The sequence below is a fragment of the Strix uralensis genome, chromosome Z (genome assembly GCF_047716275.1).
Source record: "Strix uralensis isolate ZFMK-TIS-50842 chromosome Z, bStrUra1, whole genome shotgun sequence".
Taxonomy (NCBI): Eukaryota; Metazoa; Chordata; class Aves; order Strigiformes; family Strigidae; genus Strix; species Strix uralensis.
This window is the reverse complement of record NC_134012.1, coordinates 12544569-12571940: the sequence shown is the minus strand read 5'-3', so window position 1 is coordinate 12571940 and position 27372 is coordinate 12544569. Positions and strand designations below refer to the sequence as shown.

The window sequence follows — 27372 nt, the reverse complement described above, 5'->3', positions numbered from 1 at the left end:
TGTCATTGTGAAAAATTTTCCTCTTGTGTCTAGTGTGTATCTCCCCAGGACTAAGTTGTACCCATTATCCCTTGTCTTTTCCATGTGACTCCTTGCAAAAAGGGAGTCTCTATCTTCTTTGTAGTGACTCTTTAAATAGTGGAACATGGTGATGAGGTCTCCCCTAAGCCTTCTTTTCTCAAGGCTGAATAAACCCAATTCTCTCAGCCTTTCCTCATATGACAATCCTTTGATCATCTTTGTGGCCCTTCTGTGGACTGTCTCCAGCCTGTTCACTTCTTTTTTGTATAGCGAGGACCAGAACTGAACACAGTATTCCAGATGGGGCCTGACAAGCGCTGAGTAGAGTGAGATAATGACTTCTTTATCTCTGCAGGGTGTTGCCCTTGTTGATGCAACCCAGCATCCTGTTGGCTTCCTTTGCCACAGCAGCACCCCGTTCACTCATGTTGAGCCTGTTGTCCACTAGGACCCCAGGTCTCTTTCCAGAGAGCTGCTCTCCAGCCAGATAGATCCCAGTCTGAGCTGCACTCCTGGATTATGTTTTCCCAGGTGCAAGACCTTACACTTGTCCTTGTTGAACTTCATAAGGTTCTTGTTAGCCCACTCTTCCAGCCTATCCAGGTCTCCCTGCACTTCCCTTCTGAAGTGTCCACTTCCCCACTCAGTTTGGTATCATCAGCAAACTTCATCAGGGTACACTTGATCCCACCATCCAGATGACTTAGAAGATATTAAACAGCACTGGGTCCAAGATCGATCCGTGGGGTACCCCACTTGTGACAGGTTGCCAGTTTGAGAAGGAGCTGTTTCCCACCACCCCTCTGGGTGCGGCCTGTCAGCCAGTTCCCCACCCACCGCACAGACCACTTGTCTAGACCGTAATGCATCAGTTTCTATAGGAGGAGGCTGTGGGAAACTATCAAAAGCCTTGGTGAAATCCAGGGAGACAATGCTCACTGCTCGTCCCACATCAACTGAGCAGGTTACTTGGTCATAGGTGATCAGGTTTGTCAAGCATGATTTTGAATGCATTTCTTGAGGTCATAGTGTCTAGTTTTACTTCCTCTCAGGTACTGGTGAGATACTAAAAAAGATAAGAAAATTATGCAAGAACAACATCTTTATAAGTTGCATTCTATGTTTCAGATTACAGAATGTTGCAGATTTATGCTTATTGTTTGCTAACTGCAGTCTTCAGAAGGACTGCCTGAAAATTTTACTGAATCCACTTGAAAGCTGTATTCAAACTAATGATTTGGGCAAGAGCAAGATCCTGAGATGAGGGCTATCATGTGTCAGTATTCACTGAGAGGACTTAGCCACTAAAATGGAAACTTACTTTATTGCAAAGATCACCAAATCTGCCTATGGACTGATGGATTTTTATTTTTAGAGCCAAAGACACCATGTTATGTAAAAGCTTTGACATGTTAGTATATTTGTGAAATTAATTTAACAGTACTTGCAGTGTAGGAAACCAGGATTTAATCTGCAGGGCTACCAAAACCAGATAAAATATAAACAAAGCAGGAACATTGTATGAGGGGCTTTGGTCCCACAGTTCCTTTAGCTGCCCCAAGGTATTCCCAGCCTTGTCTGCGGTTCTTGTCAGCAGTGAGCTTGAAGGCTATGCGTACTTGTGTGTGGCTGTTTTTCTGTCTGACTGCCAGAGCTGTGTTCAAGAAGAAAAGACAATACAAACAGTGATTTTAGCAGTTTAAATTGTGACAAAAACTGAATCGATACTTAATGGGGTAAAAGAAAGATTTTTGCTTTTCTCAAAAGGGGACCTGTGGGCATCATCTTGTACAGCCCATACAGCTCAAACCTGAAACCTGAAACAGGTTTGCCCAGGACTGTGTCCACATGGCTTTTGAATATCTCCAAGGAGGGAGATTCCACCACCTCTTTGGGCAACCTGTGCAAATGCTCAGTCACCCTCACAGTAAAATGTTTTGTGATGTTCAGGAGGAACCTGTGTTTCCATCTGTGCCCATTGCTTCTGGTCCCATCATTGAGCACTGCTGGAAAGGGCCTGTCTCCATCCTCTTTACACCCTCCTTCCAAATATTTGTACATATCTATGAGATCCCCACCATGAGCCTTCTCTTGTCCAGGCTGAACAGTCCCAGGTCTCTCAGCCTTTCCTCATATGAAAGATGCTCCAGGCCCTTTGTGGCCCCTTGTTGGACTCTCTTTACTATGTCTCTTGTGCTGAGGAGCCCAGAACTGAACATAGTATTGTAGGTGTGATCTCACCAGTGCTGAGTAGAGAGTAAGGATCACCTCCCCGGACTTGTTGTTGACATTACTCTTGAGGCCCAGGATGCCATTATTAGCCTTCTTTGTCACAAGAGCACATGTCTGGTTGATGTTCAACTTTTTATCCACTAGGGCCCCCAGGGCCTTTTCTGCAAAGCTCCTTTCCAGCTGGTTGACCCCCAGCACGTGTTGGTGCATGGGGTTGTTCCTCCCCAGGTGCAGGACTTTGCACTTCTTGTTGAAATTCATAAGGTTCCTGTGGGCTCATTTTTCCAGCCTGTCAAAGTCTGTCTGGATGGCAGCACAACCCTTTGACATATCAACCACTCCTCCCTGGTTTGTGTTATCAGCAAACTTGTTGAGGGTATACTCTTCCTCATTATCCAGATCGATTATGAAGTGATATTGCCTCAAAATACATCCAAGATCACCATCAAACAAGAGAAGTAAGACTTCATGTCAAGGATCAGATTGTGAGAATTTTTTTTAGGGGTATAAATATGGACATCCTGATCCTTCTTTACTAATCTTCATATTTTAGTGTTCTGTACTAGTATAACTGTTTAGGAAAAGGATTTCATTGGGGGTGTGATTTAATTAACTTGTAAGGGGAACTTGGTGCAGTTAAAATACCAGCCATGTAAATTAGTACTTAAGCAAGTCGGACTGAAGAATAGAGTGTAGTGACCAGTATCAGAGAGATTCGGACTCAGGCTTTGAGGTGTGTCAAGACCGATCCTTCTACTGCTTGGAGAATATGATGCAAAGAGGCAAATTTAATTTGTGTTATTATTTTTAAAAGTTTCTAAAATTCTTATTATTTTATTTATATAGTTATTTTTTATGCTCACTGTTACCATCTGAAGGATTATTGAGTTAAAGTATTTAAACTACCTTTTTTTTCCCCACCAGTAAATGTATTATTTTAAAAAATGTATTTTTAATTAAAAGTAGATAATGGAGTGATTGATAGAGAAATTTTAAAATTTAAATACTGTCTAATGTCCACTATTCTAATTTATATCGCAACAGCTTCAAAACTAGAGAAAAATTTTCTAGTTTCTGAAGCATATTGCAGTGCGCTGACTAAGTGCTTGATTAATCTATACTGAGAATCATAATTATTATGTTAATATTTGCATTGTGCAGTACATTTTTACCATCAGGTTTATAGAGACCCTTTGAATTGAATGCATTTCAGATTCCTGAACAGTGCTAACTGGCTTGGATACATAGGAAGACAAGTAAAACTGCCATAAAATGGATGACTCTGTTGCTCGTAAAATAGTAATATTAATTAACACCTCTGATTTCTGTCAAACAAATTATTTTTTCTTCAGTCTAAAATGATTTTAATCTGTATTTCAAATACTTTATCTGATGCAACTTGCAATTTCAGCAGGTACTTAAACGCTGATAACTATGTTTAATATGCTATCTAAATTTTGGATGTATTCAAGGTTAGTTTTAATTATTATGTTGAACCTGCTGATGAAAAATGTGAGAAATAGCAAAGAATTCTGTTTCTCCTATAGTTCTTTCTGAGATAAATTTCACTTACATCTACCCTTATTCCAAGAAAAAAGATGCTTCACAGTTTTGTTATTGGTAATGCAAAGTAATGAAAATTTAAATGAAAGTTTTTATTTCTTCATGCTTGGAGACTGGTAAAAATCGGAGCCAAACATGATATCTATTCTCATTCTCAGCCTAAACACAATGCTTTTGTCAAGGCTAAGTGTAAGCAGAGGTGATACAGCTCTCTAGAAAGTTTTTAAATTTTTTTCTTGATGTTTTAATAACATGTCTCAGTACAGCTGCTTAGTACAGTGTAACTGAGCCTACAGCTATTACCAGAATTATTTTTAAATTTTTTTTTCAGCTGTTTCTAATGTGTGTTTATGAGGAGGTAGCTGATGGATTGATTATGAAGCATAGTTTGACGTGATTCTGATTGTCCAGTTTTATGGAAACTGTTACTTAACACTTACCTTTGTTTAAATTACTTCTGTTACTTCATGTCAGCCTAAGATTGCAAAACAGGCACTTCAACTGTAACAATAAATCAAGTTTCAGAATCAGAGCCACAAGATAAAGCAGGGAACCACCTCCTAGTCTGTTGCATGATTATGTTTGCAATGTAAGCATATAAGCATTTCCTTTTATACTGCTATTTGGAAGAAATTAACCTTTTTGTGTCTTTATTATTTTAGCCATGTCCTTCAGGGGCCCGTGATTTTCGAGAAAAACAATGTGCAGATTTTGACAATATGCCTTTCCGGGGAAAGTATTATAACTGGAAACCCTACACTGGAGGTAATGTGAAGTCTTCAAAATTATATAAATGTTATATAGAGAGTGATGTTTGTAAATAGAATGTTTTGATTAAAATATAATGAACTTAGGTTGCTAAGCTTGTACTTTTGTCAGTTGCTGAAGATGTTGCAGAAGAGCTATATCTGGTAGAGCTTTGTTTTACTCTGAAGGGGAGGGAACACTGTTGTAGGGACTCCACTTTAAAAATATAGCACCCTTCTCCACCTGCAGTTGCAATAGAATTAGATTCCATAGGTGATCTGTAACTGCCTTTCATGCTACAGTGATGAGTTCAACATAAAAAAATCTCACAGTAAGTTTTTCTTTCTTTAAGGTCGAAATATTAGGAAAAGGAGAAAGAGGAAAAGCATTTATAAGACTCTCTAAAGACTACTTCAGTAATTGTATTATAAATAATTGCGCTGTGCAAAAAAGGGTATTTTGCAGCAGGGAAGAGGGTTGTAATTTCTTTTTGAGACAGTTTAATCAAGTTCAGTTATGTTTCTGTCGTTCAAAGTTTGCCCTTTTATTAATTTTCTTTTCATGTTCTAAACCCTGAGTGAATAAGTCCATGTTCCCCTTTGTGTTTTCATATTTTATTGACTTGAATGGTTTTACTCTCAGTTTTTCAGATTAAAAGCCTAAAAAGGATCATTCTGACCAGGTGGTCTGAGCTGTAGTGTAATTCAGTAGGACTAAATTCCTAACTGAAATAGTCTAATCTTGGTTTTGAAATTAACCCTGATATCCTTCTAGCACTACATTCTTTTATTAATTTTTGTTCTTAAATGGTGAAGAGGTATCCTTATTGTTTTAAATAGTTCAATAATCTTTAGGGTTGTATTAACATAATGGAATCATTATGGAGCCAGCCAACCTTGCCATATCTTACTATGTGAAATAATCTTTTTTGCAAGAAAGAAGAGTCAAGTAGAGAAAAACATAAAGGGAAGTTAAGCAAAGTGTATACATTATATGTGTCAGGTATGAGATAAGATTATATATTTCAGTTTTGTTTATGCATATATATTTTTAACTAATTGTAACTTAAGATTTCTGTTGTGTTGTTTTTTTGTTTTTTTTTTTTCCCATTTGTTTTTGTTGGCCAGGTGGGGTTAAACCATGTGCATTAAACTGCTTGGCTGAAGGTTATAATTTTTACACTGAACGTGCTCCTGCAGTAATAGATGGGACTCAGTGCAATGCTGATTCACTGGATATCTGTATCAATGGAGAATGCAAGGTTACAAATGTTTTATAAAGTACTTACGGATTACTTTTGTTGTGTCTACTATCTCCTATATTTAATTATGGTACTTGTTTGTTATGTATATGAAATGGGAGGTTGACAGGTTAAGTTGTTAATGAAAGGGTAAGATTGAGACAAAATGATAAAAAAGGTATTGCATAAATTAAATAATTTGAATTTCAGTGGCTTCTCACAGACATTTAAGAATCCTTCATTTTGTCTTCTTTTTTCTTGCTTTATGGTTTCTGCTGAGAATCAGTGGAAAGTGCAACAACAGAGGAGCAGTTTCCTTGCAGTGTTTCAAGGCCTGTTCCATCATTCCAATTAGAACACCACTCTGGCTGAAAAACAGTAAATGTGAACATATTAATCTGTTTCTCTCTAAACAGTTCATCCTGTTGCAAACAATTCTGCTGTTAATGTAATTAAAACAGAAAGTTGTCACTATTGCCCTGTAGTTCTAGGAAAAAGTGTATAATGATGCAAGTATTTGCCATTTACTAAAAATCTGATTACCTTATCAGGTTCCTATAGAATGGCATTACATGAATTTGAATAGAACTGGAGGTCTGTGCCATATTTTTGGTTATATACATCCCACTGCTTCTTCAGTTTAGCAAAGCATTTAATTATGTACTTAAGCCTAGACATCTGAACAGTGCTGGTGACTAAAAATTATTTGATTTCACTGAAACCACTAACGTAACTAAAGCTTAACCCGATCCTTAAGTTCTTTGCTAAATTGAGGGCTGAAGATGTATGTCTTTTGAATGGCATTTGCCATGTATTAGTAAACCAGCAACAACAAAAAAAAAGGCACAAGGAATAATCTGTGGAATTATGGTGTACTTTATACGTAAGAAGATTTTAGAAGTTTTGAGAAATCTTTTAAAACTAATAATCAGACTAAATCTCAAGTTGAGAATGAGCTATGTAGAAAAGTTGGGCCTTTGTCTTCTTGATGAATCAGTCAAAATTTAAATGGTTAGAATAATACTATTTGTCAATTATTTGAAGTATTTTAACTTCTCTTATGATCTATGTATTACCTGTTTACAAGATAGCAGATAATATTGCTAGACAGTAAGCAAAGTCATGTAGCTGTCTCCTTTGTTTATAAATCCTGGAAAAAATTGGCGTGCTGCAATGTTAATTCTGTTTACATCCTACTTGTTCATTCTATCTCTTTTTTCTTAAAAAAGGATCCAACTGGCTCTGTTTTGTAATGGAGTTGAAACAGTAAGTTATAGGGAGTTAGTCATTGTTCACTGTACTTACATTTCTCAATTAGATAATCAGAAATGTAATGTACTTCTTACAGTCAGGTATAGACACCTCTTTTCCAAAGGCTTTTGACTCCTATATAATACAGCACGTAATTCAGCCTTTCATGAAGTTTCATTCTGCATTTATTCTTACAGTGAAGTCATTTACACTTTACATTCAAACTTATGAAAATGATTTCAAGTTTTGCCTGGAGGATGTGGAAATATAGTCTATGAAACTGTGGATGCCTTTGGGAATAATAAATACTATTTATGCTGCATAAATGTTTAAGGAACAAACAGCAAATGTTTACCTTAACGAATCAGTATAGGTGGGACATGGTTAGCTGTTGGAATAGTAAATAATATCACTAATCATTTACTGATAACTGTAATAATTACATTGTTGTAAAATGCTGTGAGATTCCTTCCTGAAAGTCACAGTAGAAATACAAAGTACTTATTCATCAAGATTTGGTAACAACCCAAAATATGGATTGTTCTTTTAATTTTCTTTCTACGGTAAGTGAAAACCCACTTATGGTAACGGCTATCAAATAAAGTAAGAAACACTTCAAAAAACCAAAAAATCTATTAATGTAGTGGTGGAAGACCATCATCCTGTTAAAATATTTGTTCTTATCTGTTCTCAGCATGTAGGTTGTGATAATATTTTGGGGTCTGATGCTAAGGAAGATAGATGCCGTGTTTGTGGAGGAGATGGGAGTACGTGTGAAGCCATTGAAGGTTTCTTCAATGATTCATTGCCCAGAGGAGGTATGCACATATATGTCTATTCTGTTGCACAACACATTTAGCAAATAACAGTGCTGCACTGATTTCCAGCATGGCATTGCTACTGGTCATTCACTTTGACTCCTTTTGTCTCGTTGTTTCCTTTTTCTGTATTAGTTTGGATTTATGTCAAATACAACAATATGCTTCATTACTGAATGCTTAGTTCTCATGGTTTTTAATGCATTTGAAAATAAGTGTGGGTGGGGTTTTTTATTATCATTTAGTTATGGCGGTATAATAAGAGTAACGTTGTGTATGGTAGAAACTGATATTTAGTCATACATGAAATTTTAGAATAGAAGGAATCCAGAAATGTCTCTTAAGTCCATCTTACTAAGAATTCGAGAAATGTTTACGGGCAATTCATTTAAAGCTTAGCTCTAAAAAGGACAACGTTAGTGTTGCAATCAGTGTCACCAGTTTTGCGCTCCTGAATACAGGAAGAAGATTGATGCACTGGAGTGAGTTCAGTTCAGTGACGGACCACTAAGATTATTGGGGTCTGGAGCACTTGCCTCTCTCTGAGGAGAGGCTGAGAGTACTGGCCTTACTTAACCTGGAGAAGAGGAGGTTTGTGGGGACCTAGTATGAGCCTTCCAATATCTGTGAGGAGGTTATGGAGAAGACAGAGCCAGGCTCTTCATAGTAGTGGGTACTTAGTGGGAGAAGAGACAATGGCTGTAATTTGAAACAAGAGAGGTGCTGACCAAATGGAAGGAAAAACTTTTTCCCCAGGACGACAGTGCAGCAGTGGATCAGGTTACCCAGAAAGGTTGTGCAGTATCTTTGGCATTGTTCACGACCCAGGAGGATAAAGCACTGAGTAACTTGGTCTGATGTCCTAGCTGACCTTGCTTGTAGCAGGAAGTTAGACTAAATAACTGTCTGAGGTCCTGTCCAACCTAAATTATCCTGTGATCCTAAGGTCATCTTATATGTTAATTACTTGTGGTACACTGTTGAAAGGACTTTATTAGCACATAAAAAAAGGAATTCCTGACTACATGTAAGTTTTTGCTATCGCTTTCAAACTTTTGTATGAAATTTGAAGAGTTTTCCTTTATATCACAATGAAGAAAATGTTCACCTACATTTAAATCCCATATCTCATACTAGTTTTTAGTAGTAAATAGTTTATTAATGGTTAATTTAATGAGTAATATTGATTATTGTAAACAACAACAAATAAAATTTACCTTTTGACTTATAGGCTATATGGAAGTTATTCAAATTCCAAGAGGTTCTGTGCACATTGAAATAAGAGAAGTGGCAATGTCAAAGAACTACATTGGTAAGAGCATGGCTTAAATAGCAGACTGTTACTAAGTCAGAGTTTGTGTTGCGATTTGAAGGTACATTTTCTGGTTTGGCCAAACCATACACATAGTAGAAGCAGTAGACAGAAATGTTAGCTGTTAATATTAGGTTGTGATCAGACAGTTGAAGCAGTTGGTTAGGATGTGTTCTCTTGAATGGAGCTAATGAAATACATCATGTGATTCCTCCTCGTCCACTCACTGCAAAATCAGTTCAACTTCACTATGGTTATAATGTCAGACTTGAGCTGAAGTAGATGAGTAACACTCAAATGATCTGCTGTCCCACTCCAAGGTAGTGTCTTCCATCTGAGAAGTCTCTGTTCTTGGGAGATTATACCATTTTAAAACACAATTTTATTCTTGGAATGATTATTTATCAACAGCCATAGTTACTTAAATGCTAAACAATACCATCTTCTTATTTTAAGGCAGTTTAATACGTCAGTTCCACAGTGTTGCTGTGTTGCAGGAACTAGATGCCATCCCTGTTTTGTAGATAAGGAAAATGAAGTGCATAAAAAATAAGTGCTTAATTGAGATAGTTCAGGAAGCCCGTCGCAAAGCACAGAACTAAATTCAAATTTCCAGATTATTATTCCTTTCTTTAAAGACTGTGTTAAACTTGCTTTCTGTTTTTTTAAAAATGATATGTACAAATCTGGCTTCATCGAACTCAAGACAACATGCAGTTGTCTCTGTACCCTGATTTGCATAGCAGTCAGTTCACAGTCGTGCAAGAAAACACATTTCTTAGTTAAAAATAGAATAGAGAACTGATTAGTTGTACAGCAAACTATCAGATAGTACAGCAAACTAAACACAACCAAAAGCTATTACCTGTTTAGGCTGAAGAGCAGCGATGAGGCTACTTTTGTCAGTCTGTACTCTGTATATTTCTTATATGTATATAACACTAACATGTTGGAAAGGATTTTGATGCCTGTGAGTTAGAAGGGCAATTATCCTCCTAGGTACATTAATTCCAAAATTGATTATATTGATAGTGATGGTAACTTTGGATGCCTGCTTTTCTTTGTGCCTGTCCCCACCCTTCTGTAATACAGCAGATCATCAGTATTCCTCCATTCTGCAGGAATAATAATACCACTACTCCAGCAATAGAGTGCTTATTATCCTTTCAGCATCACACTCCCTGTGGCCCCTCCCCCACGTCAAAATAGCCTGTGGGTAAGGTTGCTTGTGTATCCTATACTGGCATTTCAAACAGAGGTGGTGGGAGAGAGGCCTACAGTGCATCCTATCATGGTCATTTTCTGATAAGAACTATTTCATGGGCAGCTGAAAACCAGAATAAAGAAGATAACGCTTAGCTACTACAATTAAGTTTGTTATTCCTCTATTTTATAAGCAGAGGAAATTCATCTGGAAAAGCATCTAGATTGGCACCATATGTATAAAATGAATGAAAAATATGAACTTTTTGGCTTAAATAAAAGATACAGGCATCTTCCTTGGTATTCAATCTGGCCACAGATGTAAGAATGTAAAGTGGTACATAAACACTTCTTTTATTTGCTTGTCACAGTTTCAAGGGGTTTCCTGAGTTTCAGGCTCTCTCCTCACTACCTTACTTCATGCCATGGAAGCCCTAACTACACAAATGGGGGATTCCTCTCCTTCACTAGCTTCTTGTGTTTCCACCTTTCAAAGATGCCATTATATCCTAATGAAAGATAATCTTTCTAAGTCACGCAGGCCATTTCATTTTGTGATGGGATGTTTTGCTCTGTGTGTGTGAACCAGATCACTATTTTAGGATCACCAATTTGAGGTTCACCAATTTCTGGGAAAAGGAAGGCTTCTAATTTGTCTGCTTTTTAAAAAGAGCTGTACAAGCACAATGGTAGTTAAAAATTAGTTTATTATGTTAAAATGCATACATCAAGGGTATTTGTTTTATGGATATTTCTTTATCGGCAGTGTCAACTTCACAGCTCATTCACTGTCTTTATGGAGCTTCCTCTGTTCTTCCAGGACAGCTGTTTGTGTGGCCACACCATGAACCAGATTAGAGAACTGATTTAGCTGAAAATAACCATTTACGTGTATTATATATTTTTTTTTTAATATGCACTGCTGCCAAATATCTTGACAGTCTGAGAAATCAGTTTCTCCATTTGGAAGTATACAAAAAAAGGAAAAAATAAAGCTGTCTTCCTCTGTAGCTGTCACATTGGCTTCAAAGTTCCTCTTTGTTCATTTCAGTTAGCAAACTTTCAAACTAACTTGCAACAAACATCCCATGATTCCTTAAACTAAGATCCAGCTCTTTTGCAAGCCATGGCCTCAAGTTGAGGCTGCAGTTGGACATTTGGCAATTCAGTTAACTCAGTCATCACCAGTCCTCCCTCCCACTGTCTCTGGCTGATCATTTCTGCACCAATATCGCTCCTAGTGTTGTGACAGCAAAAGCACATAAACAATTAAGTATTATAAACTGATCTGTCCAACAAATATAACCCAGCAACAACAAAATTGCCTGTTTTCAGAGCTGCTGAAAAAAATGTGTTTAGTAATGCTGTTATCTTCCCTTAAATGACTTGTTCCAGGGTAACATCATCCTTTATATTCCCCTCCTGGAACGGGGAGTTGTGTGCTAGTTTGCTGTGGGCTTCTCAAGTTCTCATAAATGATTTGATTAGGACATTAATTGTTCCTTCTGTCTTATATGCTAATAGCATTATGCAACTGCGTCATCAGTGTCATGTAATTACATTACATTGGAATGCTGTTCACAACTGTATGGCATTCACCTCTGCGTAACAACTGACATTAGGTAAATCTATTTACAGAACACATTCATTTTTCTTTGGCAGTCAGACAAGTAAAAAATGAACTGCTTTGCTTCTGGATATACATTAGTTTAAGTGTATGTAGCATAGATACAACTGATAGCATATAATTTCAGAACTGTTGATTATGTAAACATGTATGAGAATGTTTGTTCTCTGGTGCTCATTTATATGTCTCATTTGTTGTTCATATGTCTCAAATAATATAAATAAAGAATTCACTTCATTACTTGCTCTCAGTAGATACTAGACATACTGACAACAAAATGTTTGGGATTGAGTGGCATAGTAAGAGAGACTTTAATATGTCTCAGTAGCTTTGGGAAACCCTGCGACCTTCTTTTAATGGAACTAGATTTTGTAAAAGCAGGATGGATAGAAATTTTGGCTATGTGGAAATAGGACCACTGATAAAACAAAATACTGATATTCAGCTGTAACATAGTTATTTCATATACCCACATAAAATAGGTAAATAGTGAAGTACAGTTCCTTTCTTTTACTACAGTGCTGCTTGCAATTTTTCTTGCTCTCCTCTACTCACTTTTTCTACAATCTCGTTCTGGTACTACAAAATAAATATAGACAATAAGGCATCTGAATTACTTTGAGAATTCCAGACATGTGAATGTGTCAGAACTAGTTTCTTCACTCAAAGCACATGAGCATTTCCAAAGTAAATCCAGGGAAGTCAATGGAATAAGATTTATGCTGTGGAAAGACATTCCCTTTCAGACCTTATGGTGCTGATAGAAATGGTTACTAATCCCTGCTGAATATGGCTGTCACCAGCAGACCATTACTGCCTCTCCAACTATCTCCTGCTCATATGAATGCCCTTTGATCTGTTTTAGAGAGTTTGAGCATCATTGAGACATTTTCCATAACTGTTTAAGGTAAACTACCTGTCCGCACAGATGAAGTTGAGAATAAAACTTCATCATAAATTGTCTTATTCCTTATGATAGTGATGTGAGCTTGTTCTCTATCTAGTAAAGTCAGTTATTTGTCTCAATAGAAAATGACATGGCTGTTTGATTGTGTATTTCCAACCATCATTTTGCATTTAAGAACATTTTTTGGTTAAAGTAAATGTGAGTGCTGAATAACTTGCTAATGTTCACCTCAAGTCACGAAGTCAGTGTCTGATTAACAGAACAGTCGCCTGAAGGTACAAAGTCAGTTTCATATTTAGAAATTTAACCTAATATTATTGATAAAATATCAAATATAAATCCCTGAATAATACATGCTTGTCCAGCCTAATTGATTGGTTAGCTAAGAAATTTTTGTTTTATCTAAAGTACTTTTATGGTTTAAGGCTGTAAATGAGGAACGGTAGAATATTTTATCAGATTAAACAGCTAGGATTTGGGGTTGTAGTGGAAATATCTTGGATTTATGCTTTAAGAAGGAAAAAAAACCCAGTGGGCAAAGGCAACAATGCAAGAGCTGATTGGCAGCATACGTCAGACCTGAAAGTTCCTTCTCTCTATATCTGAGATAACTATCCCATGCCCCAACTTCTTAATCCAACAATTAGATTGATAATTGGTTATACATTTGAGACCTACATATATCTTAAGAAGAACAGCATACTTTGCACACAGGCTCAGTTTTAAAGTTGAAGATGTATTGCAATTTGCATGTGGCATTCCATTTTGTTCCAGATAGCATCTGCATGTTGAAATCTGCAAAGTATACCTGCACATTCAAGATTATCGCAGAGGCAATATTGTCAAACTACATGAGGAATATTTTGACCAGGGCTAAAGAAAAGGCTTTATATTGCTTGAAAAAAATAGTGATATTGAGCTGAAGCTCACATACTTCTAACAGATTAGTAGATTAATTTGCAATGGCTTCTCCATTATAAATGCTGCTTCCAATTTTTAGGTGGCTTGTATTTTTTTTTAAGCTTTAAAATCTGAAGAGGATGACTACTATATTAATGGTGCCTGGACTATTGACTGGCCAAGAAAGTTTGATGTTGCTGGAACAGCTTTCCATTACAAGAGGCCAACAGATGAACCAGAGTCTTTGGAAGCACTAGGCCCTACTTCAGAAAATCTCATAGTCATGGTAAAGTTATAATTAAGATATTTCTGAAATTTGAAATACATATTTGTGTTCTGAGAAAAGACAAGGCCATGAATAAAATCAAAACAGGTTGTGTTTTCAGAGCATACAGCTTTCCTAGCTGGGACTTTGCATTTGGGTTTTAACATAGCTTTCTTACCTTTCAAAACTGACTGGCAAACGTTGTGATGAAACAGAGGTAAAGTCAGAAGAACCCCAGGAAATCTCAAAGAAAATGCCCCATCTCTGTTAAATGTGGTTCAGAATAATGGTAGCTGAAATTATAAATGGGGTGTATATTGTATCTCTGCATACTTCTGATAAATGGAAGTGTTGAGATACAGCATGACAGTTCCTGACAGTTCTTTAGATGTCAGTGGTTTTAAGCCTGGCCTGAGTGTGAAGTATATTCCTGCCACAACAAGAATATTGTGATTTGACCCGTGTTAAAAGTATGTTGCTATGACATACATCGCTCTGAACAGACTGTACAAAATATAAGAATGTAACAGAAGATGTGACCAGAATCCTGATACCCTGTCTCTGAGAGCAGGCAGTAGTGAGCCTACTGTTGAGCAACTATATTGAGAAGTATAAGAACAAGGTGATACTTGTCCAGTATATTCTGTCAGCTGCCAGGTTTACAGTTCAGGGATTGTTTGAGCTAGATGGGGTATTTTTGTGCATAGAATGATGCCTGGATATTCACATTTTAGGCAGCATTTTCAAAACCTAAATCCTGATTTTTCTTCTGTAGGTGTGGATAACCTAGAGAGTCCATAGAGAATGAGTTGCACAATGATGATAGTGCCTTTTCTCATTCAGTCAGTGCCACTGACTTTCTCACTGAAAGTTCTCTGGTCTTTTGTCCAATGTGGATATGCAGATATGCCTCTGCAGAATATCACAGAAGGTAGTAAGGGGATGAGAAGTAGCTCTGTGTCAGATTGCTGCATCTAACATGATATATCTTATTAGCAACAGAAAGAAAAGGTTTGATAGAGAGTCAAAGGTTAGTGTTGGGCAGGTGGCACGTGGAAGTGCAGCTATGGTCTGTTGCTGTTACTATTATTACTATAATTCTAGTGACTAAAAGTGCCAGCAAGGGCAGAGCTAGGTTCATAACCGCTATATGGGTAGCTTTCAATATAGGTTTCAGTGAGGACTGCTGCATGTTTTCACAGTAATGTCCTTAACCAACTTGGACCTCACATAACTATTCAGCTGTCAAGTTAATTTCTGTTAAGACATAGTTTTATGAAAACTGGCTTTTTAGAATAATTATGTCAAAAATAAAGAACTTGCAGAAGTTATAAAGTTGTGTTAAGGGGGGAAAAAGGACAAAGCTCACCTTAGACAGTAATGCTTTTCTTTTCATATGTTTTAAGAGTTTGTCCAGATTCTTTTGGGAATACCTAAAAGAGCTACTATGGCTTCCTTTATTACTTTTTTCCTTTCCGCAGGACATAACACATAGCTAGATTAAATGTCATTGTAGTTGCCCTCTGCTTGCCTGTTTTAATGGTATAACCAGTTGTTTTCAACTACAGATTCTGCTACAGGAACAAAATTTGGGTATAAGGTATAAATTCAATGTTCCCATCTCTCGCACTGGCAGTGGAGACAATGAAGTTGGCTTTGCATGGAATCATCTGCCTTGGTCAGAATGTTCTGCCACTTGTGCTGGAGGTAAGACACCAGGCAGTCAAGCTACAGGGTAAACTGAATTACAGGAGACACTTTACCACATAATTATGTAGGTAACTAATGGAAAACATTTCTTTCAGACATGCCTCAAACCTTATTTTAGTGAAGGAACATTCCTTTTATCACAGTGGATTTTGTTGTTTTCAAGTACGTTTAATATGCTCAGATGTTTTTGTTAAATACAGTGTATCTTGTGTCTCTCTGCTGATGCTTCTTCTGAGATTCGCTTGAAGCTGGTATGTTTGCTTTTCACAGGAGCTTTCTTGATAAAGGACATCAGAAGTTTTAAGTAAGGAGATTAAAAACCAGAAGGCAAATAAGGCAACTGTAAATAAAGGCATGTATCTTTGTGTGTTCGTAGGTATGCTTCACATGATCCTAGTCAGCCCTCCTATCCTCCAGCCACCAAAGTTTAGGATGCATACTGGCATCTCCTCTGTAGCAGATGATAACAACTGGATTATACTTCCCAGCCCATAGCAGTATCTGAGAATTGTTGCCCTTTGGCAGCGGTGGGGGATTTGTAGGTTGTCCCATGTGATTCATCATGGGTGCCTTTTGCCCACAATTTACTATATTCCTAATCCTCCCTCTAGTGGCCACCAATGCAATTCTTTACCTCTGGCTGGGAGAGCAGGACAGTTGGCTTCCTTCAAAGCCAACACCATTGCTGCTGCAAGGACTGGTGAGTAGAAGTGCTCTGTGAAGAGTATCTTTCTTCTCTCTGGAGACTGAATGCATCATCTCCCCATCATACCTCTGTTTCAGAGGATGTGGGAGAGCGCTTTAAATCTACCTCAGAATTTCAGTGTTCTGCTGCTGTGTGCACTGCCCATAGGAAGAGGAAGACACCATCCTTTTTTAAAGAACTTTTGGACCAAATATTTGTCCTTTTTTTTCTGGCTACTGGAGGTATTCATGTTTCATGACTCATCTTTGTGCTGGAACCTGCTGTGGCTGTTGTAGTTTGCTTAGTCATATGTAATACACAAAGGACAGCACAAATTCTCTTCTGTGCCACTAAATAGAGAAAGTCTTGAAACAAAATAGAGGAGGGTGCTAACATTCTCCAATCGTTTTATTGTTAATTTGTTGTATTCCTGGGTGACAGGTTGCTTTTTTAATACTGTTTTATTAATGGTGAGTCTGTTAGGAAAAGGAACATTTTAAAGAAGTATAAAAAGGAGAAGTGCCTAGCTCATAGCAAAAGACAGTTCCAAGTATCAGAACCTTACAAGTACTGCCAAATCCTATTTTTATGATGTTGGTGATCTTTTTGAAGTCATGGGAAGGCTCACATTAATTTAGGTAGAGACAAGATTTTAGCCATGGATTGTCTGTTATGCAGGTCACTGTCATTTCACAGATTTGACAGTATACAATGGAAAAAATATTTGGCTCTGAAGGTGTAGGCCGTTGTCTAGATTAAAACATTTTGACAACTCAGTTTTAAGGGAAGAGTTGTGAATCCCTGAAAATTGCATACATTTATTAATTTGAAACTTTTCTGGGGGGAAGAGACTTCTTTGGTAGCTTATGGTGGCTAAACCAGGCACTTCTTTCTCCTTTCAGCTTAGTATGAAGATATACTATGGTCACTTACTTTCACTGAGCTCTGTGCTCAGGGAATAAATATTTCATTGTAGCTATAATTCATGTTAAAAACTGTATCTGCTTTCTCCATATGAGTACCTGCTATTCCCCTTAGTTTATGAAACACTTTTCGCCATATGCCAAAAGAAGACACAATTTGAAAAAGGAACTGAGTCAGGGAAAAACAAAAGGGAGACAAAGGTTGTAGGGACAGAGACCGTAACTGGACAGCTTGACTAACATAAATATGAAGTGTTGAGAAAACTTAGAAATGAAACCACTGCCTGTCTTTGTTTATTTCTATAGGATTCATTTATGACGTCTGATACTGAAGTTCTGTTTACTTGAACTCTGTCTTTAGAAAAACCATTATGCTCTACATCAAAGGATAACAAAATATTAAACAGTTGAAGAATTTCTCAATGAGAGTAAAAGAAGGATCATAAGCATGTGTGAGGAATATTAGTATGGAAATTATTTCTTATTTATAAGGTTAAAAAAAATTATATAGTGACAGACTGTGAACAAGTTAGTCATCAACATTTTCCTACTTCTTATTGTGATAGGTGTAGCTCACCTGTATTGCATGGTCTTATGAAGGTTTGATCATATGATATTCCGTCTTGATCTGGGAAAGCTCTAGGTGACATAGAGCCAGATATACTTTTATATCAAAGCATAGGCTCTATATCAAAGCTGTAGGCAAATTAAATTCTAATCAACGTATTTAACTTCTGTCCATTTCTGAACATGTCTATATTTTAATGTTATGTCTTTTCGTCTAGGTTTATGTAACATTTAAGAAGCTGTCTTAAAGGAAGATCAAATTTGCAAGTATTTAGAAGCTGGGAAATGACAGAAATAAGGATGATTATTAAATCTTAAATTGTTTTCTGTAGTTGTGGCTGTTCTGTGAAACAGGAACCAGTTGAGCAGGGACCATTTTCTGAGGCTGTGTCACAGGCTAACTCATGTCCATTCCATACTACTTAAGTCTAGTTCTCTCTAAATCAGACTATCTGTATCTGCATTATATACCATTTGATGAAGTTGGTGACTCTTAAAACATTGTTATTACTTGATGTATGCTTTCTAATTCAAAAAATCTAAAAAACTGAGAACTGCATTACAGTCCACCAAAATGATGCTTCTGTATTGTGAACTTGAGGATATGTGTTGAATGTCACGAAGCAAAGCACAAAGGCTAGAGGAGCATTTTGACAGTGCAAAGTTTAAATAGTTTTGGAGTATTATATATTGCAGAAGTGTCTGATCTTTGTGTAGTCTCTTCTTCGTAGTATTTTTAGAGGAATCCACAGCACTCATCTGGAGCTGCCTATAGGCCTTGTCTTGGAGAAGGATAACTAGAGCAGTCAAGGAACAAGCTAAAAGCAAGCTAGGAGCAACCACAGTCTTTAATTAGATGGTAACGTGTTGTCTTTTCCACTGGATTTTTATATTATGTTCATCTCTGCTGTGCTGGTGAGTCACATCTGACAGACACATCTGTAAAAGCACTTTAACTTTTCAAACAGGACCTCTCTTCTAGGGCCTGTCTCAATTTTGCAGAATAGGGAGCATGATAAAGGGAATGGTAGCAAGGAGAAGGGTTTCCTCTTACAACAGCTTAATTTGGTGTCAGAGCTCTGGATTCCATTCCTGCCCCTCCTTGTGTGGTTCTCACGTGATACTGAGCAACTCAAAGCATACATTACAGTCTTACTTGCTAATTATCAGTTCATCATTATATTCATACCTCTCTGTAATGTCTGACCTCTGAAGCATGCAATGAATTTCGTCATTGCATGAAGTGTGTCTAAAGCAAAATATTCTGAAAACTCAGCCAGGCATCTGGAATCAATGGACTTTTTTCACAGTAGACATTATACCTCTTCTTCCCTGTATTCTTCATAGAGTGGTCTAGGAGATAAATTAACATTTGTGAGACAAAGTTACGTGTTTAGATATCCTCTAAAAAGCAGAAGGAGTTAGTCTCATTCGTGTTAAAGGAGCGGTGTCATTCATGTTAATGAAGGGAGTGGTGTCATTCATGTTAATGAAGGGAGTGGTGTCATTCATGTTAAAGGAGAAAAGAATGAAATATTCCATAGTTTCTCTGCCAGTGAGCATCATGTTCTGTACAGTGAACCAAGCAGGAGTCAAGTCTTCAAAGTCTGAGGTTTATTCTGAATTTTTTCTAAAAATAGGGTCTTCAGATTTACCAGGTAGTTAAAAAGGCTTGCCTGGTAACAGGCAATCCTTATTTTTCTGGATTCATGTACTTAAATGTAGAATGAAAATATAATTTCATTAATTTCTAATATCTCTTAGTACCTGTTCTTAGGCTTGGAAATCCAGAGTTGCAGCTTTTCCTTCCTACACAAGAACCAGTATTTTCTATACTGCAAAACTTTTCTTTAAAATCCAGATTTATAGTACCTGAACTAGTTCCTCCTCTTTGGGAACATTATGTAAAACTGAGCTACATATATTCTCCATATTAATTCCCTTTTTGTCCTGAAACTTCACTGATAACTGTTCTACTCTGAGTCAAGAGTTTTCAGAAGGAAAGTTTGTTATTATCTCGTATAGGTCTTTATAGCTGGTGGCAGACTTGGACAAGACTACACAAAAACAATGCCAGAGAATACCAGAATGTACAGTGCAAGTTTGTCTACACAGAGAAGAGTGGGAGAGGAGAGAACACAGGGAATTCAGAAGGGGTGGATGGGTGAACGTTGGAATTCAGAAAATATTGATGATGATAACAGAAGATTTTCTTTAAGTACTGATTACTTTATTATTTAATGAGAAAGTCTGAGAAACAGAAAACTAGAATATGTAGAAATAGGAAGTGAAACAATGAAATGAGGGCTGGAAAGAGAAGAAAAAAGTGCTAAAATAGGAAAGGGTGATACATATCACAGATCACAGAATTGTAGTTCATTTACTCTCATGCCTTATACGTTATCTTTTAGCTTTCCAAGTGCAAGTGTTCTTAATAAGGAATTGAACTGCTGATGGCATTGTTTAAAAACATCCAACAAAAGAAAAAAAAATCCTGTGTGTTTTTACTTCCGTATACATTTAAAAATACACTTCAATAAGTGCATACCCACCTTTTTTAAATTTCTTCCACACTTAATCAATTCTAGCAGTAAATGGCAACAAATCACAGCATTTATTACTTGGAATTTACCAGGTATCCTAAGCATTGGTTTTGATTTCAATCATTCTATTAGAGTTCATCTCTAGATGAGTTAAATATCTTAGATATTCATGGTTTTAATGAAATAGTCAGTCTACTATTATTAAGTGAATTGATTGTCATTCAGTTTTTCTTGCTGCTCTTCACTCTTGTAGAGTGGTACCTACTGTGTTTTCTTTCATGCCCTCAGATGAATTATGAAACTGTCTTTAGACAAATAAAACATTTGTCTTCATCAAGGAAAATATAAGTTTGGCTCTGTGATGAACATCTTGTGATCTGATGAGTGAGTTCAGAAAGTATGTCTGGGTTAACCAGCATGCACTAGTTTTAGTGATGCAGGATTCACTATGTATTGGTACTGGCATCTTTGTAATTAACTGTTGCAATTGCAAACCACAATCTTTGGTATTGCTTTTAAAAATAGATACAGCATTTACATGCCTGCAATTTTCATTTAAGAATAAAATGTGCTCCATGTAATTTAAAATTCGGCTGCTGAAGGTCATGCAGACTATTTGTGAATTGAAATCTGCAAAACATCTCAGTTCTCTGGAGATTATGGTCACTAAACCACTGGAGTTTTGTTTTCTATTAGAATTGCATTGACCAGTCATGAGGACATTTTGTGTCTTTTATTATAAACTGTAAATCTGTAGATTTGAAAGCAGAGTGTTTCTGTCTAACTGCTTGTAATTATTCCCCCAAGAGTTGAAATGAACTTGTTTAGCTGTGCTTTTTAGATTATTTTAAGAGAGACCATATACTCAGGGAAGAGTTGATAATTTAAAAATATTTTTCTCAAGGCCCACAGGGCTTAACCAAGTTGTAGCTGTTGTCTGGGTAAAAACTGCACTTCTAGCTTTTTCCATGTCTTTTTGTTGTCCTAAAGTTAGAATCTGAATTTTGTTTCTGAGATTTCATGTTAAATAACACTATAATTAGACAGAAATGATGTCAAGTTTACATACTGTGTGGCAAGATGCTGCAGAACATTTTAAAACTGGATTAATATATCGGCTGGCATAGATTAAAGATTCTTCACTGTGAGTGAATAATGGTGAATACTGTCTTATGGGTGATATGTACCTGACCGATGTTCAATAAATAACATGTCTGACAATTTTTTTTTAAAACTGAGAACAATGATACTTTGTGTTCATAGTGCTTCAGAATACTTTCTTATTACATAGCTCCTCAGAAATGAATTTACTGAGGCTGCCAATTTTTAGCCAGAGTCTAGAAGGAAATGTTTCTGATGCCAGTAGGAAATTCAGTGAAAACGTAACATTAATATCTATGCTATTCCATAAACATATTTGCGAGAATGGGATGCATCATTAAAATGCTTAAATCCAAAGTGTGTATAAATTATTATTTATAAGTGATTATATTTGAGGAAAATATCATTGTGAAGGCAACATTCAGCCTATTTTATCAACCACAAGAGAATTAAGGCAGCTTGTGATAGAAAGGGTAAATGATTATTTGTCATAAATTCTATGTCAACTAGCAGCGTCATGTTACTAGCATTGCTGTTTGGGGAGACCTTTTAAATACTATTTCTCATCATGGTGAGGTTTGAAGAAATACTTGTGAAAAGAAATACTCCTATTCAGATTGTCAGATATGATTTTAATTATTATCTGTCAGCAGTGTTTGCATAGATTATAGAATTTAAAGTGAATCACCTTGTCACAGCTTCTCAAGTATTTCTTAATATAATATATATTGGCCAGGCCCAAAGAGTTGTGGTGAATGGAGTTAAATCCAGTTGGCGGCCGGTCACGAGTGGTGTCCCCCAGGGCTCGGTTTTGGGGCCACTCCTGTTTAACATCTTTATTGATGATCTAGACGAGGGGATCGAGTGCACCCTCAGTAAGTTTGCAGATGACACCAAGTTGGGTGGGAGTGTTGATCTGCTCGAGGGTAGGGAGGCTCTGCAGAGAGACCTGGACAGGCTGGAGCGATGGACTGAGGCCAACTGTAGGAGTTTCAATAAGGCCAAATGCCGGGTGCTGCACTTGGACCACAACAACCCCCAGCAGCGCTACAGGCTTGGGGAGGAGTGGCTGGAGAGCTGCCAGTCAGAGAGGGACCTGGGGGTGTTGATTGACAGCCGACTGAACAGGAGCCAGCAGTGTGCCCAGGTGGCCAAGAAGGCCAATGGTATCCTGGCTTGCATCAGCAATAGCGTGACCAGCAGGGACAGGGGAGTGATCTTACCCCTGTACTCGGCACTGGTGAGGCCGTACCTCGATGACTGTGTTGAGTTTTGGGCCCCTCACTACAAAAAGGACATTGAATGACTCGAGCATGTCCAGAGAAGGGCAACGAAGCTGGTGAAGGGTCTGGAGCACATGTCGTAGGAGGAGCGGCTGAGGGAACTGGGGGTGTTTAGTCTGGAGAAGAGGAGGCTGAGGGGAGACCTCATCGCCCTCTACAACTACCTGAAAGGAGGTTGCAGAGAGCTGGGGATGAGCCACTTTAACCAAGTAACAAGCGATAGGACAAGAGGTAATGGCCTCAAGTTGCACCAGGGAAGGTTTAGACTGGATATTAGGAAGTATTTCTTTACAGAACGAGTAGTCAGGCATTGTAAGGGGCTGCCCAGGGCAGTGGTAGAGTCCCCATCCCTGGAGGTGTTCAAGAGGCAGGTTGACATAGCACTTAGGGATGTGGTGTAGTTGGGATCTGTCAGTGCTAGGTTAACGGTTGCACTAGATGATCTTCAAGGTCCCTTCCAACCTAGATGATTCTGTGATATTTCGATCTACTTGTCAAGAACCAAAAAAAGAGATTATAAAGGAGACCCTAATCTAGTAAACATTTTTCTCTCTCTTTCATGCTGCAACTGCTGTGTCTTTTCTCAAATAAAATAGTACTAAAGGAGTAGAGAACTGAAGAAAATAATCTCTCACTCTGTGTGTGTGTGTGTTTGTGTATATATGTATAAAAACATATAACAACAACATTGAACTACTAACTGATGTGAAATTTTGAAGAAAAGTATAAAGATCTAGAAATAAGTGACAAATGGAGCAAAGTGTAACATGTTAGGTCATGCTTGACTAGCCAGATATATTTTAATATATAACTAGTTTTCTAGACCAAGGAAATGTAGTAGATTCATTGATCTAGACTTTATTATGGCTTTTGTTGTCACCTACACCTAAAAAAGAATTAGAAAAGATTAGCAGACAAGAGGTGTGGGTAAAATGTAAATTACTGGGCCAAAAGGCATTGACCCTAGTGGGCTTCTTAAAGACCATTCACATGTCTCATGGAACTTGTTTTTCTTGTTCTGATGGCAGCATAAAAAGTAGAAGGCTCTGATGAAATTTGCTGGCAGTGCAGCACCAGGAGACATATGGGAAAGGCTGAGATATGTTGTAGTCATGATAAAGGCAGATTTGATTTTAGGATGTATTTAAAGGTATTAATGACACTGGATAAGGCACTAGTAAAATCCTTCTGGAGTACTGGGCACGGTTTGTACTGTGACTGTAATAAACTCAGGTGTGAGCAGAGACACAGATGGGTTGTGAGGGTGACCAAAGGAGTGGTGTATCTAGCAGCACAGCCTTGATGTGGTTAACACAATAAAGTTACTTAAGCTGTAAGACTGTTTTGACTTAAAAAAAATAAATTGGCAATTAATGCATCTAGAATGGAGATTGGAATACTTACAGTAGTCACGGGTGTGAAGTTCAGAGAAGAAGAATGTACCTGGGCTTGAAGTCGAGCTTGATCTGTTTATGAAAGGGGTTACATAGAGTGGTTCCCAGCAATAGAAGGGTGTTACTTCTAGTTGTGTATTTGAAGTTCCTGTGTTCCAAGGTTATTTAATTGCCCTTATAGTGCAAGATCTTGCTGAATTTCAACTTTATATCAATTCAGATATTAAGTGCTGAGAATGCTATAAATGGTATGTCTTTATGTGAAGCTCTAAAATCTTTGATACCTGATGAATTAATATCTGAAAGACAATATCTGTATATTAACACAATCAACCAACATCTGCGGAGGCATGTACTTGAGGCCCTTGAGGGTCCCCCATGCTAATAATTTGAGTTGTTTCTCAATTCCAACTGGACCAAACTATCTAGCAAAATGATTTTTTTCCAACATGTAAAACACATAAATTGAAAATCAGTAAAAAAGTGGAGGTTGAATACTCTTCAAAAATGGTATTCTGTTTTTAGCTTGTTCATGTAGATTTGTGTACGTAGAATAAACTTGGGGAACAGTCTGACAGCCTTCTGCACTGTTTAGTGGTACCTAATGTTGTCTAATGTAGCATCCAGATACATGTAGAAAGAAGAGCATATGGAAGAAACTGATTGATTTACCTGGCTCACCTGTAAGACATATGTTTCATATTAATCAGTATCTTTTTCGTAAATAAAACTTAATTTAAAATGATTGTGATGTTTATGGATAACCTGAGATGTGTGAAATGATTTACAACCTGATTTAAAGTGCTTACTTTGTGAAGGTTATGTGTAGCTGTAATCAAAGAGGACATAACTCAGCAACAAAGCTTCAGACTCTGGATTTAAGTACTGCAGTAGAGTGAAGACTCCAGCATTAGGCATCTTTGAATGATTTTCAGGTGAGGTGAGGAGGCAGGTGATTTTGAGGGCTGATACAAAGTTCTTACCTGCTGAACAGGCATTCTGTAAGAAACAGCATGTTGAGTGATGGATCTAACTCCTCTCCTGCTTGTCAGGAACATGAACATTGGAGTTGAGGTCACATGGGACATTTTTATGTGCATAAGATCTGGACTGCTGGGTTTTCCTGAGTATTTGAATTAACAAGGCCGTGTTTTTATGTGAGGGATAATGCCCATATTTTGCAGGATGCCATGACAGTTATCTATTAAATAGCAATTCCCTATTGCAGTGTGAAGAAATTTCAGCTGGGAGTACATCTTCAGAAGAATACTGTTAACTGTGTGCCATAGAAAGTTGAGGAGTCTAAGAGGGTAGTCTAAAGGGAAGATTTTTTTAAAAATAAGCATTCTGGGCCACAGTGCAGCCAGGGATGAAAGATTCATGCTGCCCATGGCAGTAAGACAAGAAAGGAGTTTAATCTGTAACCAGAAAGTAAGACATTCAACTATCACAGGCAGGTATGGATTTTCATCCTTGCTTTCAAGATTGTTTAGATCGTTTAGACGTTTTAGACTGTAATTGAATAAAAACTAGAAATAATCTACAGCCTAGAAACCACAGTCTTGACACCTTAGCTAAATTAACCGCTATGTCACAGAAGTTACAGTGTGCTCATGGGAATTAAGAATCCCCTCAGAGTGAGAAGGGATCATACCTACTCCTGCATCTGCAGCCTCATGGGGGAGTGCATGCTATACTCTCAGGACTCATGAAAAAGGAGGTTACCATTTTCTCCATGTCCTTTGCACATAATGTCATGAAGACATTTCACATGTGTGTAGACTAGGAGACTTCTGTTCATAGCCAAGCAGAATGCTTTATGGGCCAAACTTCAGGCATCTCAAGGCTAGGCTTGGCTCACTGTTGGAATTAAATACCTGAATTCTGTATAGATCACATTTTAGGAACCAAAGTAGGAGATTTGATTCTTGTCCGTAATGAGTAACAAAAGAAGCAATTTCAAGGTAAGTTGTTTAGCTTGTTTAAAATGAGCAAAAGGACTACGAATGTTTGGTGAAAGAAATCCCATGTTTTTAGTGGGATGTTTAGTGTCTGAAAAACATATTTATATAATTAATTTTATTACTGCATGTCTACCTCCTATAAAAAGCTTGTCTTAAAATGAAGAGAGGGCTGTAAAGTTTGCAGATATTTGAAACCAGGATGTTTTAATCCCAATTTAATTGTATGAATTTCACATTTTGGAAAAAATTAAATAATTACTTCTGGTTTTAAGAAAGGCTCAGGGACTTTTGCAACTTTTATCATACAAATAATCCTATTATTTCAGTATTATGACTGCTCATGTTCAGTAAGAACTGCATATGAATTGCAGATCCACAGTCTTAAAGACTAGCAAACATACAGCTTGTTCTAAAAAGAGTGGAGGAGGCCATGTGTACTATTTACAACAATACTGCTTTACAAGAGTAACAGCTGCACTGTTGTCATATCAATGGTTCTTTAATGCCTTTCTTTAGATCCTGTTTTTTAAAAATCAGAAAATGTGCTTAATATGCTACCTCATAATGTTGTCTTGGCAGTTATAGGTCATTATGTTTTGGGAATAATAATCAATTCTAAACTGCCCTGTTGATGCTTAACAGTGAGAGAGGAGCTGGGAGTGCCAGATAAAATGAGCATTCACAGAGACAAATTGCATCTTCAGAGTGAATAATACTTCTATTATTTTAATGAAGAAAATGTTTACAGGGTAACATGTATAAAAATGCAGCACTGTTTCCCAGTATTGCTGGTTTATTTTAAACCAGAGCACATAAACAATAATTCTGCATTGAAGTGCGACCACATTCTATTTGGTGATGTTTTCTTTGGAAATTTAAGTATCTTTTACTAGCAGAGGAGGGTGGACAGAAAATGGATTTTGTGCAATATACAAATAAAAACAATCTGTTAGTAAATCTATAAATATATTCCCGTTGTTTTTGAAAACAACGGCAATTTAATATACTTGTTCAGTGGGTTGGCCTAAAATTGAAGGAAAATGAAAGATTTATTGTGGTCAGGGAGCATTCAGTCAATTGGAATTCACATCCCTGCAGCACTCAGCCAATTAAAGT

General features: G+C 37.2%; 1 protein-coding gene across 4 annotated transcripts in view; it reads left to right on the top strand.

The window, feature by feature from the left end:
- Positions 1–27372, top strand: part of ADAMTS6 (ADAM metallopeptidase with thrombospondin type 1 motif 6) — a 156143-nt gene that overhangs the window by 107339 nt on the left and 21432 nt on the right. For 3 of the 4 annotated variants that reach the window (XM_074856398.1, XM_074856397.1, XM_074856396.1), the window contains 6 exons: positions 4479–4581; positions 5691–5824; positions 7749–7872; positions 9104–9184; positions 13944–14107; positions 15655–15793. In XM_074856398.1, coding sequence (XP_074712499.1) covers positions 4479–4581; positions 5691–5824; positions 7749–7872; positions 9104–9184; positions 13944–14107; positions 15655–15793 — 745 coding nt within the window. Of the gene's footprint in view, positions 1–4478; positions 4582–5690; positions 5825–7748; positions 7873–9103; positions 9185–13943; positions 14108–15654; positions 15794–16407; positions 16497–27372 lie in introns of all 4 variants that reach the window. The other variant, XR_012627127.1, reaches the window with a different exon arrangement.